At 46.3% G+C, this 14544-nt stretch overlaps 1 protein-coding gene across 1 annotated transcript in view; it reads left to right on the forward strand.

The window, feature by feature from the left end:
- The first annotated feature begins 1775 nt into the window (after nt 1–1775).
- Nucleotides 1776–14544, forward strand: part of LOC130124508 (complexin-1) — an 83181-nt gene continuing 70412 nt past the window's right edge. Inside the window, exons 1-2 of the mRNA XM_056293942.1 lie at nt 1776–1826; nt 1934–2053. Of these exons, the coding sequence (XP_056149917.1) occupies nt 2023–2053 (31 nt within the window). The 5' untranslated portion in view covers nt 1776–1826; nt 1934–2022. The remainder of the gene's footprint in view (nt 1827–1933; nt 2054–14544) is intronic.

Raw genomic sequence — 14544 nt, forward strand, 5'->3', positions numbered from 1 at the left:
AAGGGAGTCTGGTGTGAATGAGGTGTGTGTGGTGCGTTGGTGCGTGCGTGCATGTGTGTGCGCGCGCGTGTTGGGGGTGGGGTGGGGGGGTTAAGCCTTTCAGGCTGTTAAGATATCGATTTTGCGGAAGGAGATACAAATCAGCCCGGAGGTTTTTTGTATGTCCGGCCAGTTGTTTCTCAGATTTGCCTGATAGGGTTTATGCCATATCCCATGTTATCGACCCACTCCTGATGGCTCCGTGACCTATAAATACCCGCGTGCGTCAAACAGAGGTTGAACCCAAAATATACTTCCCACATCACGAGCTGATGTGAGCTTTGCAGGGCAGACGAGACGGGGCATCGGTTACAGCGTGACAACGCGATGGCACTGGAGGGGTAAAGCGAATGTGGGTCGGTTCAGACGGAGGGGTGCACAATCTGGTTTTGTGCTACCGGTGGAGAGGGAACCACGAGATCCCTCCCGATGCAGTGAAAGGGGGCGGGCTGCAAGACGACCAGTAAGACGGCATCAGGAATGAATGCGCTCTCTCTCTTTCTCGCTCTCTCTCGCTCTCTCTCTCTCTCACTCTCTCTCGGTCAGAGAAATACGTGGGACGTTTCTGTGGCGAGCCCTCCATGTGATCCAGTCGTCCCCCTCCTCAACGAGAGGCAACTACGGTCCCCCCCTTTTCACACACATACATACACACACATACACACACACTCACACACACACTCACTCACACATACACACACTTAAGCGCTATCTCACACACGCACGCACGCACGCACGCACACACTCACTCACAGCCCGTTGTGCAAGACGAGGCAGGCGGCAACCAAGGACGTCCTCTTCCAGCCCCGAGAGCCGGAGATGCTATAGGGACGAGCAGTTAATAAGCCTATCTTTGTGTTGCAGAGCAACTTCAGACCCGGAGCGCCTAAACTGCAGTCCCGTCACTATAATCCCTCTTCTTTTTGAGGAGGATCTCAACCGCCGGACAGGTAAATTTTATGATTATGACTGCAAGCAAAGCCCGCCGTCGGGTTTAGCTTCCAGTATACCCGGGCTGAGGGGAGCGAAAGGGAGCTATTCACTAGAGCAGTGGTGCTGAAAGCAGCCTTTGCTCAAACGAGGAAGTGGCTTGTGCACGTTTTTAGTTTTTTTTTTTTGGGGGGGGGGTTTCCGCACACAAACGTATCGCCACTTCGCGTGCATGCTTATTTGCGTGAATGTTTAGCACGCACTGCGCGTTAAAGCCTACACAGCCTGCATGCTTCACCGGTGAATGCACGTAAAAGCTTTGTCATTCGGTCACGGACGCCTTTGCGAGACGAGTTGCGAGGGGAGTGGATCGCGCAGCACGTCCCCCCCCCTCCCCCGATCTGGGCGATGGAAAGTTTTACCACATGATCAGGGACACCGTTGTTCCGTCCGCACGACATCATACAGTGTTGCATGTCCGCCCGGCCACTTTTCCTAAACAGTTTTAAACTTGCATCAGTTGCTTTCATAAACCGGGGAGGGGGGAGGCGGAGGAGGGGGGGGGTCGTTACATATCGGGTCGGTGGGACACGAGCTGATGTGGAGCCAACTCGTGTCCCGATTCTCCTCCGTGGCGAGGAGATTCTTTGAAAATGGTTTAATAACGACCAAATGAGGTGGAATCCTCGGCAGCCAATGGCTGCTGCTGCCAGGCCAGTTAGGGAGCAGGGCGTGGCTTTACTGAGCCGCCTCGGCGTGCAGGTCGTGTATGAACCATTGACCTTGGCGTCCTTCGTTTGACGCATCGAGCACCAGTTTACAGTGAAAAGCAGCCTTACACGCAGACAGTGACACATGTGGGTGATTTAGTTCACACTAACGCTAAAATACACAGACACACACACAAAAAAAAGACGTGCAAGAATTTCTTTCTTTCTTTTTCTTTTTTTCCCCTACTTTTCAGAGCTGGGAACAAAGGACTACCACTTTTGCTGCAACACCTGAATGTAACATCGCTGGGATAAGAAAGGCGAGGAATTAAAAGCCATCACCATGAATTTCGTAATGAAGCAAGCGTTGGGAGGTAAGTTTTATTTTGTTTGCTTTTTTTGTCCTTGAATATTAAACAGTCTGCAAAAGAAAAACAAAGGAGGAGGAGGAGGAGTAGGAGGAGGAAGAGGGAGGGCAAAGTGCATTGGATCATCGTTCATGTCCTCGGAATGATCTCTACATCTGTCTCCCTGCAAGTCTTTTTTTGTTTCCTTTCTCAGAGCCTCTTTTGTACTTTCCGTCCCAGACTGAAGACGGGTCTAGAAACAGTCTTAGGTTTGGTCGTGGCTGTGCGGCAAAACTCGCGCGTGTGCGCTACCTATACGCGTTTCCGCCACTGCCGCGTGTGTGGAGCATGCCATGCGTGTTGCCGCGTGTGTGGAGCTCCACACAAGCGGCGCGGAGCCCCTCTCCGCGGGGCGCTTCATCGCTTCATCAGCGGGTTTTTGCGCATTGCCCACAACCGCAGACGGGCGGCGCACGGCGCACGGCATGGCGCAGCGCCTCCGGGGTCCGGGCCAACAGCTCCCGCTGGAAACAGCCTGGTGATTTGTGACATGGGGTTGAACCGTCGCACCCGGCGGGTACACGCGCTCACGTGTGAATGATGGGCCTGTTTGTCAGAGCAAAATCAGCGGCAGCCAAGCCGGGCCCCCGCCATGGTCAAGCCGCTATCATTAATCACACGTAGACGCGGCATCCCCTCTTACCTTGACATGGGGGGAAAGAGGGGGAGGGGGGGGGAAACTAATCAAAGATAAAATCTAATCTCCCGCAAATTTAATTCCGGGATGAGCACGTGCGGATGATTTGGTAATTGCTTACGACGCAATAAGAGATGGTCATACAACAGAGTGGTGAAACTTAAATGGATCCGACTTGTTATCACGTATGAATATGCAGATGGGTGCAGTGGGGGAGCGAAGCGGTCTAAGTGGTTTTCGCAGAGAGGAGCGCTGATGGATGATTTCTTGTTGCAGGGGCCCTTGGTAATCTGTGCGCAGAGTGCACTTCGTCGCACACCGCGGCTCAGATGCACACACGCGCACATGTGAACAGGCCTATGCGCGTGGACGCGCTGAGGGAAACGCAAACGTGCGTGCGCGTAAATATACCAACACAACAACGCGCACATGCACGCGCACGCACCGACGGTCTCGCGTACGGTGGATTAATACACGTTTCTACACAAAACCATCCAGATGATCTCTCTCTCTCTCTCTCTCTCTCTCTCTCTCTCTCTCTCTCTCTCTCTCTCACACACACACACACACACACACACACACGCACACACACACGCACACACACACACACACACACACATGCACAACAAGTCTAAACTATGCAACAGTGTAGCTACCCTGCGCTTGTGGTCACACACACCAACACAGACGAGCACGCGCCCCCTCATCATCCATGTAAATGTCGTTTCATGTATGGAGCACGTTTTGCTTTAGTGAGGCTTACTAACCCTGATTAGGTAGGACAAAGCCCGAGAACAGGTAGATAGTCTCTAATGGGATTTTAGATCATAAAACCGGCTGCTTTTCCGGATGAGGGCACAGCGCGCAAGTGTGAATAGGTAACCCCCCCACCCACCCCCACCCCCAACCCACCCTAGTCTTGTTTAAATCTAACCCTCCACAGAGGCAGATGACTCAGGTCTTCTGAACTGCACTCGAGCATTTCACACCTGAGGAACATCAGGTCATTCGTCCCAAGGTCTTCACCTTGAGCAGCCTTTTTCTTGTCTTTTTTACTTATTCTCGGGTGCAAGTTGTTTTTTATAATCTCTGTCTCTCTCAAGAGGAATGAGTTTTGTAGTGTGTGTGTGGAAGATTAGCTTTGGGCTATTATCTCTCTCGCTCTCTCTCTCTCTCTCTCTCTCTCTCTCTCTCTCTCTCTCTCTCTCTCTCTCTCTCTCTGTTCCTTCTGTTCGCCAGAAGAGAGACTCACTCCGTCTCCTCTCATCTGCAATTTGTATTCTGTCTCTGTTTCATGCAGCGAGATGCGAGGTCATAAGATTTGGCTGCATGGAAGCGTGCGTCTCTGTCGGTCGACAAACACAATCTGCTGCCCAAGCGCATATGCCAAATGGTCAGGGATTGCAAATCATTTTCCCATCAAGCACTGCGAGATCAGCAGAGTTCAGACTGTGGAGTATTGTATGATAAGGAGTCTTTCCCGCTCATCCATTGTTGGTCTCTGCTGTATACGAGGAGATAAACCTTCTGATTGCTACCCCCCCCCCCACACACACACACACACCCGCGCTGTGTCAGTAGAATAACATGGTGAAGCATCAGCTAGTTCTGAGGAGACACTTCAGGACCACTGGGAGACCTGGCAGCCCAGTTTAAAAACCACTGACATGAGTTAACAGCAGCTCGAGAGAGACGGGCCCCTGCAACACATGAACATAACCGCTTTGGTCCTCCGCTGTTGCATAGTTTGTGTGTGTGTGTGTGTGTGTGTGTGTGTGTCCCTCTAATAGTGACAAGCAGGTGGGGTTTAGTTGACAGGGGAGGAGGGAGGGAGTGGGGTTTTTTATTGCTGATGACATCACCGAAACTGTGCATGAATGTGAGTTGGCTCTCCTCGGTGTAGCTGCAGCTCCCAAAACTCCCTTCCTCCTCTACTCGTAGGTCTGCCCTCCGTTTCATAGGAGGTGTGTGTTTGTGTGTGTGTGTGCATGCGTGTGTGTTTGTGTCTGAGACACTGTGCTTGGCAGAATTCAAAAGAGACAAATTGTTGTATCATCAGTGGCTGAGGTTGTAAAGACACGCCGTCCGCCAGGCAGAGAGCAGTCATCATGTCTGTTTTTACCTCCTCTCCTCCTCTCCTCCTTTCCTCCTCTCCGGCTTCTCACTTGCCCTGTATCCACCCCCCCCCCCCACACACACACACTCCTCACTCACTGTGTCACAGCCTCTCATCCCTCTGTCATTCTCTCCTTCCTCTCCTCCAGTCTTTCCTCTCTGCCTCTGTCCTTTCCTCTGCAGGGGTGACAGTAAGGTCTCCTGTGACACGGAGGTCCACAATGCAGTTCACCACTACAGACTCATTGCACGGACCACCCCCGGCCACATTTGCATTAAACATGATTAGGCTGCATAACCCAAACCATAACCTTAACTAGCATGACCTTAACTAGCATTGTTAAGCTAGTCTAAACTAATTGTTAGCTTAGACCTGTCCAAACAAGCTCCATTATTATGATTTTCCCCCTTTTTCTCCCCAATTGCCCCACTCTTCTGAGCCGTCCCGGTCACTGCTCCACCCCCTCTGCCGATCTGTGGAGGCTTGCAGACTACCACATGCCTCCTCCGATACATGTGGAGTCACCAGCCGCTTCTTTTCACCTGACAGGGAGGAGTTTCACCAGGGGGACATAGCGCGTGGGAGGATCATGCTACCCCCCCCAAACAGGCACCCCGCCCAACCAGGACACATACCCACATCCAGCTTCCCACCCACAGACACGGCCAGTTTGTGTCTGTAGGGATGTCGGACCAAGCCGGAGGTAACACGGGGATTCGAACCGGCGATCTCCGTGTTAGTAGGCAATGGAATAGATTGCCATGCCACATGGACACCCCAAACTCCATATTATCAGTTAGTTTATCCTAAGGAGCCACCCAGTTCGCATCCTCCTCCTCCTCCACCCACTCACTCCCTTCTTGCGTCATTTACTTCTTCTCTCCCTCTGTTGATCCCTCTCTCCTCCCTTCCTTTTTTATGGGTTCAGTCAAACTCAATCTTTTCACTGCTCCTCACGAGAATAGAAATGTCAAGCAACATTCAACCGATGTTTTGGTGAGGGTGCTGTTGTCCTTGTGGTCACAGCAAGCTATTGCACATGGTAATGATTTTTGGCATGGTAATGATTTGTGGCATGGTAATGATATTTGGCATGGTAATGATTTTTGGCACGGCAAACTTGCTACTCAGTCGAACTGCGAGAAAATTGAAAACCTTGAAGACGACACTAAAAACTCCAGACGTCTTAAGCATTCTCGCTCTTGGCCTCTAAAAACTGCGTCATTTCTGACAAAAATCGGCTGTCGAAAACGGCTCGTGACCGAGCATGTATTAACCTCATCCCTTTCTCATTCCCTCTATCACCATCCCCTGCCTCCCCGTTCTCCTCCTCCCCGCCTCCTTTGACCGTTACAGTAAATCTGAGGGCAAGGCAGTCTCAATCAGCCAGTCACCAGGGGGATGTGGGGCAGATGTGTGTGGGCGTGTGTGCGTGTGTGTTTGTGTGTGTGTGTGTGTGTGTGTGTGTGTTTATTAAGGTTTGTTTCTGTGTCGTGACAGAGAGAGAGAGAGAGCAAGAGAGAGAGAGACAGAGAGAGAGAGAGACCAAGAAAGTGTGGGAGAGAGCAAAGCGAGGCGGGGTGCTGGGCCTCAGGAGTAGATGCTGGCTTGCAGTAGATGATAAACAGAGAGAGTGTGTGTGTGTGTGTGTGTGTGTGTGTGTGTGTGTGTGTGTGTGTGTGTGTGTGTGTGTGTGCGCATGGGTGTGTGTTTGTGTGTTTTTGGGTACCCTGACTGAAAACGCATTAACACATCATTCATTCCATGTCATTGCAAACTCACACACACACACACACACACACACACACACACACACACACACACACACACACACACACACACAGCGTCGGCTTAATCAGAAGGATGTAACAGAGATCCTCTGCTGTGTTGTAGACGTGGCAGGAAACAGGGCTCATTCAGTGCAGAGCAGACAGTCGGCCATAGTGTCCTCTGCAAACACACGTAATGTAAACACACACACACACACACACACACACACTCCCTGAGAAGAGACACCGCCCTGTGTCCACTGCCAACCACAAACTCAACACAATCTAAAGATGGACATATGAGACGCTCGCTTTCACAAGAACCAAGGGATATGCAAACACACACACACACACACACACACACACACACACACACACACACACACACACACACACACACACACACACACACACACACACACACACACACACACACACACACACACACACACAGTCTCTTTTTTTACTCTTGCTCACACTTGAGAGTGCTTGAATGCCCTTACTAAAGGGCATACATACCATAATTGTTGGTTATTACACCCAAATACAACACTATGTGAGCAACATGCACACACAGAGTACACACTGTGCATGTGGGGTTATTTACAGTCCAAAATGAAAAAAAAGTGATGGCTTGTAAAGAATTTGACTGACTGTTAGGGCAAACAGAAAATGTGATGCAATTATCAGGTCTGGTTGATTAAGATGAAGTGATGGGCACTTAAATATGGACGTTCTTGTATAAGCCAGCAAAGCCTTTCGGAAGGTCCAATGTCATTTACTTCTTTGTGGTTAAACGAGCCAATGTCATTCAAAATCATCCAAATCTGATTTTTTTTAATCAGCGTCCGAGTTACAGCCAAGCACGTTTGTATCGGAAATAATAATTAGTGGGTCGCCAAGTCCGTAAAAGAAAAGACCGACAGGGTGTTTTGTGCTACCATGTTGACTCCGTTTGCCATTTTGAATCTGACTTTTCTCAAAGTTGATGGTAATTTTTTTTGTTATAGCAAGTGCACCCAATCTCCTTGTACATGCTATCACCTTTTACCTCCCATCCTCCCTCTCTCTGAGTTCTTTCTCACCTCCACAGCTCTCCTCCTTTTCCTCCTCTTCTACCTGCTCGTGGCTGGGTGTGCGATATTTGCGGAACAAGCCCGACCCCTCCTCCCCCTCCTCACTTTTCTGTCTCTCTTTCTCTCTGTCTCTTTGTCATTTCCTGTCCCCTTCTCCGTCACTGTATCCATCCTCCACCACACCACCCTCTTTATCCATTTCCCTTCTCCACTCGCTGCTAATGAAGTTGACATTGGCTGTGTCTTTGTTAGCTATGTGCCTGGCCTCCGACTCGAGCCCTGCCTCTGAAAAGGCCGTGAGACGTTCACCGCCACAGAAGTGTGTCTGCAGCGCCGCAGCACACAGCGGTACATGTAGTCATATCCTGGCAGAGTTTGTCCTCATCTTCATATCTAAATTAAACCGTTCATGCAAACGAAATTCAACCAGTACCTCTACAATGTAAATGGTGCTTAACGAGACGAAGATAAATGGACATGATCGAATTGCATTATTCGAATTATTCAGTCTTCCTAAGACCTAAATCAGCTTTTCTGTAAAATGTATGCCATCAACCAAGGACATACATTACCCAACATCCTTTAAAAAGTCTCATCATTGGTTTGGTAATTCAATCATTTCATAAAATACTCGTCAGTTTTTAAAATTCCTAACTCCCAATATCCCTCACATCATTAATTTCAATGAGGCCCAACATATATATATATATATATAATATTATATTATATTATTCTGCTCCTCATTAGTTGAGCACTTCTATCAACACCATTGACAGTTTCTGAAATATATATTGTAACATGCACGTTACAATATATATATACACTACCGTTCAAAAGTTTGGGATCACCCAAACAATTTTGTGTTTTCCATGAAAAGTCACACTTATTCACCACCATATGTTGTGAAATGAATAGAAAATAGAGTCAAGACATTGACAAGGTTAGAAATAATGATTTGTATTTGAAATAAGATTTTTTTTACATCAAACTTTGCTTTCGTCAAAGAATCCTCCATTTGCAGCAATTACAGCATTGCAGACCTTTGGCATTCTAGCTGTTAATTTGTTGAGGTAATCTGGAGAAATTGCACCCCACGCTTCCAGAAGCAGCTCCCACAAGTTGGATTGGTTGGATGGGCACTTCTTTGAGCAGATTGAGTTTCTGGAGCATCACATTTGTGGGGTCAATTAAACGCTCAAAATGGCCAGAAAAAGAGAACTTTCATCTGAAACTCGACAGTCTATTCTTGTTCTTAGAAATGAAGGCTATTCCATGCGAGAAATTGCTAAGAAATTGAAGATTTCCTACACCGGTGTGTACTACTCCCTTCAGAGGACAGCACAAACAGGCTCTAACCAGAGTAGAAAAAGAAGTGGGAGGCCGCGTTGCACAACTGAGCAAGAAGATAAGTACATTAGAGTCTCTAGTTTGAGAAACAGACGCCTCACAGGTCCCCAACGGGCATCTTCATTAAATAGTACCTGTTAGAGCCTGTTTGTGCTGTCCTTTGATAACAAGTCGGATCCATTTAAGTTTCACCACTCTGACCCCACAAATGTGATGCTCCAGAAACTCAATCTGCTCAAAGAAGTGCCCATCCAACCAATCCAACTTGTGGGAGCTGCTTCTGGAAGTGTGGGGTGCAATTTCTCCAGATTACCTCAACAAATTAACAGCTAGAATGCCAAAGGTCTGCAATGCTGTAATTGCTGCAAATGGAGGATTCTTTGACGAAAGCAAAGTTTGATGTAAAAAAAATCTTATTTCAAATACAAATCATTATTTCTAACCTTGTCAATGTCTTGACTCTATTTTCTATTCATTTCACAACATATGGTGGTGAATAAGTGTGACTTTTCATGGAAGACACGAAATTGTTTGGGTGATCCCAAACTTTTGAACGGTAGTGTATATATATATATACAAACACATATATGTATGTGTATACATACATACATACATACATACATACATACATACATACATACATACATACACATACACACACACACACACACATACATACATACATACATACATACATACATACATACATACATACATACATACATACATACATACAAAACATACATACATACACATACATAAATACATACGTATGTATGTACGTGTATGTATGTATGTATGTATGTATGTATGTATGTATGTATGTATGTATGTATGTATGTTGGGCCTGTTAGGACATACCTAACAGGGCTTCAACACTGAAAGCCAACTTATGGTATGCTACTTAAAATGTATCTATAACACAGGCATACTATTGACCTTATCACCTAAACTCTGCACATGATTGGCCAGTTTTCATGAGAGTTATACATTAGTTTCATCACACCTAAATGGTGCAGCACTTTGTGTTGAGGAATAAAGCTCAACGGAGGAAGTCAACCCCCTTCGGAGACGATGGCTGAAGAAGCGAAGCAGCTGAATGCTCATAAACGTATGAATGGTGACGACAGATGTCCCTTTCACACACCACTGCTAACCAAAATACAATGGGTTTGATCATTTTGTGGCACAGAGGCAGCTTCAAGAACAAAAAGGAAAAAAAAAACAAAAAGAAAAAACAAAAACACAAAGGCACACTGAGTTAAAAGCCTTGTTTGATCACAGAAGAGGGCCAACAACACAATAACCAGCATGATCCACTGGACATTTTTTTCCATCAAATTGGAGGAAAATGTTTGAATCTAACCATTTTGTGGAGCTTAACAGTAAGTGTGACATTAGTAAAAGGTGAACCTTTTGATACAACATATTATTAGCAACCAGCAGGAAGTGCAATTTTCTGAACCATGGCGTCCAGCAGACAGTGGGCTCCGTATTATATGTGTGCATGATCCAAATATTGACCTCCATCTTCACAGCACACATACTCGAATCTAAAATTCGACACTGGAACAACCTCTGTTACCCAATTATGTTGGAGTGGATGTTTAAACAAGCATCAGTCTAAAGTGAATTGGTGAATCGGCCTCTTCACTTGCTATTAGTGCTGTGGCTGCACTTGCAGTTTGCTGTGAAAAGTCTCTCTGTTGCACTGGGAATGTGCCTTATGCCGTAACAGATGGTAGACTGACAGTTCCCAATTTAGGAGATTTTCTTAGATTCAAATAACTGACCTCTGCCTCCGTTAAACACCCCTTTGCTAAAGTTCTGTTAAAGCTACAGTAGGAAAGATTTTTGTTGTTTTTTTTTTCTTTATATAAAATGTCGCTCCTAAACATAGACACACTGAATCGGTCTACTGTGAGTGAGTTCCATAGACCAGTACAGGAGCAGTGCAGCCTTGCCCTTCTAACCGATAGGTTGTTTGCATATGATGTCACGAACTACAAATGGAGGGCAGGGAGTGATTTTCTACATAGGAAGCACTATCACAAACCGCCTATGTTTGGTGTCATTAACTGAGAAACCACAAGGAGTTTTTATTGAGTAACAAAAGTTGTTGTTCATGGGGGGGGGGGGGGGCGCAAGAAATTGACCGAAAACGCCGGGGGAAAAAATGGCTTGCGAACCGTCGTCTGCGGTCGGGAGGAGCGGGGTCGGATAACGCGCGTGTGCAGTGACCGATTCATCAAAAAAAAATAAATAAATGAAATCACTCTTTATAACATAAGGAACATGTCCAATATGTCTCACTTTCAGTTTATACCTTTCTCTCATAATATCGTCTAAGCTAGCACAGTTCGGGCTAAAGTAGTGTAACCGGTTATTTTCTTGTCCGGTGCGGGATTCGATACAGGGTGTACTGCACCTCAAGGCGACATCACTAACCGCTCGGCTAAAGGGTCAGACTCGTTAACTAGGGGCTAACGTGTCTTATTAGTAGTTTACAGTAGCTCCACCTCGTCCATTCTGCTTTTCACTTTCTGCCCTCAGTCTGAATCTCACGCGTCATCAGAATCACGTGACTGTAAACAAGCTATCGCTGTTCAAAGAAAAGGGGGCGTACCCCCTGGCTGTCAATCAAGTTTGTGCACGTAATTGCCATGCATGCTCGGCAATTCTCTGGCGAAGCCCCGTTCACAGTAAGCCCGTCTACCCTGGCCAAACGAAAATAGCAATCTACCTCACCTGTAATTTACAGGCTATACGAAGAAATGATTGGCCCGACTCGTGAAATGATCGTACCCACAAATTTGTTCTCAAACGCTGCAGTTTTTAGCCCTCAAATGTGTCTCATGGAAAAGCTGTACATAGTTCCTGGGTAAACCCTGAACCAAGACACCAACTCATGAATGAAGCGCGATGTTGGTAAAATGATCACTTTACTTAGATGATCAACTGTGATGCTTTATCCTCTCCTCACAGCAGTGTTACAGATCTTGAGAAGGGGGAAAATAAGTTTTGGTGCTTTGAAAGTAGTCATCTTTATTTTCATAAATACTTCACCTGCAAGTACAGATGTTCTCCACAACAATGTTGGTGTAACCAAGAGATTTGCTGGAGAAAAAATATAACGACAATACCAGGTTTGCCAGTTATGACGGGTAAACTCATGCACGCGCATGAAGCTGGTTTGGAAGGCAGGGTTTCAGGCATAAGGATTTTTTTTTTTTGTGTATTTTCAAAATCTCACTCTTGCTCATTTCTCCAAACCTAACATATTGTGGCTTTACGGTAATTCCTGGGCCCTCTGGGGTTTTCAAATTGGAGAATATTGAAGAGGGCAATTTAAAAGGCACATCAATGGCATAAACTCTCTATTTAGGTAAATGCCCAATTTAACAGTCACATATCCACACCTGAAGCTGCCTGGAGCAAATGCAGTCATCCACAGAGTCACTTCGCAGTTGAGGGTTCAGCTCCTTGCTTAAAGGCATGTTGACAGGTATTGTTGATGGCTGGGACATTTCTCACCCACCCACCCAAACATCATCCACCATCTAGGCTACCTTCAGCAAGCAGTGTACAGTTGACCTAGATGTGCCACCATCTGGACATGGCGCTAGAGTCATGGCATCTCCTCATGACCTACCTTGAACATCCTAGAGCAGTACTGTACTACTGTGTCTCCCTCAAGCAACAATGATGATAGATTGACACTTCCCATCCTAAGGAGGCTTTTCTGCCCTGCAACAGCTGTGGGGGAGACAGACCAATGACAGAGAGGATCCCCAAGTGGCTGAAGAGGCTGTCAATCACAGCTTTTCATTTCCAACATGAAAAGGCCACTGTGGCCTATTCAGAGTGCAGCAATGTTTTCAAGGACGTGACGAGATTATGAGAGTATCCACTGTGAAATCAGCAATGTACAGCCCTCGGATATGCACAAAAGCCAAATACCAACAGATTTTAATTTTTCAGATTAATTTCTTGATGCTTTACAGACAATGACGGGCTGACAGCTTCAATCACCAATACAATCAATCATTGAGGAAATTTAGCAAGCGACACTGTCATTGAAGCAAGGTTGGAAGTTGTATATCCTCCAAGTCTTTTCACTCTGATTTAGAGCAAAATGTGCCCTGGGTTTGAAATGCGGCTGATTGAAGATGTTGGGCAATAGCTCGCAATCAGACCCACCAAACCAATCCTCCACTTCTGTTCCAGCATGAGAAAGGCTGGTTGATTATAATCTTGATGTATGAAACTGTGTGATGTATGGATCTGATGTTTCAAACTTACTATTATAATTTTTGATTTCTCTACAACCTGTCACCTGGAACCATGAGGCTTGCTTTGCCCCAAGGATTTCAATACAGCAGACAAAGGCAAAGTAAAAAAAAAAATGTAGATTTTTTTTTCTCATAGTGTGACTTGTTGTTTGGTTGAGTTAAATAAACTCGTGAGAATTTTAGATATCAGAGTGATCCTTTAACATTCAAAGCGGTGAGTGGCAGGCTTGGTGTTCAGAACACTGATCTATATGGGCTACATTTTACCACTTACATTATAATGTAAAACATTGACAATTGAGGGCACCCGGGTGGCATGGTGGTCTATTCCGCTGCCTGCCAACATGGGAGTTGTCGGTTCGAATCCCCCTGTTAACCTCCAGCTTGTGGTCGGGTGTCCCTGTAGACACAATTGGTCGTGTCTGCGGGTGGGAAGCTGGATGTGGGTACGTGACCTGGTCACTGCACTAGCACCTCCTCTGGTCAGTCGGGGCGCCTGTTCAGGGCGATACGCCCACCTGGTGAAACGCCTCACTGTCAGGTGAAAAGAAGCGGCTGGCGACATGTATCGGAGGAGACATGCGATAGTCTGCAGCCCTCCCCGGCCGGATACAATTGGGGAGAAAAAAGGGGATATATATATATATAATTGAGGCGATTAAACAAATGTTTCACAAACTTACAGCCAATGGAGTGGCACTCGTTTTTGTGGCCTTTAGCTGTGTTAAGTTTTTTTTTTAAATTATTATTCTCCTTTCTCTTGACTTAAAAATCATGCCCCTTTCTGGCAACCTTGCTTGAAGCGGTGAGAGCAATCCAGGAAATGAAATGTAAATAGATGAACAGGGAAGTCATCAGTTCTATACGCGCAAAATGGCATTAATGGCATTTCTATTATTACCATCATCAGCATCGTGATGACAAATAAACATGTGGATGCACAGGAACACACATTCAGCGACACACACATATGCACACACATACACACCATTAAACATACACATTCTAAAAATCACATGGAACAAACCTTGCTCAGTCATCCATACAGTCAAATTATCCTCTCTCACGAAGAAAAAAAAAGCACACACAAACACATTAGTTCTTCAGCTACGTAGTGCTAATTACATCTCCAAATGGCTTTTCCCCTGAGCCCGGCTGGGAAGGGCTGTGAGGGGAATCAAATCACCCTTACCTATGGGTTCTGGGGACTCAGAGGATGTA

The sequence above is a fragment of the Lampris incognitus genome, chromosome 1, assembly GCF_029633865.1.
Source record: "Lampris incognitus isolate fLamInc1 chromosome 1, fLamInc1.hap2, whole genome shotgun sequence".
Classification (NCBI taxonomy): domain Eukaryota; kingdom Metazoa; phylum Chordata; class Actinopteri; order Lampriformes; family Lampridae; genus Lampris; species Lampris incognitus.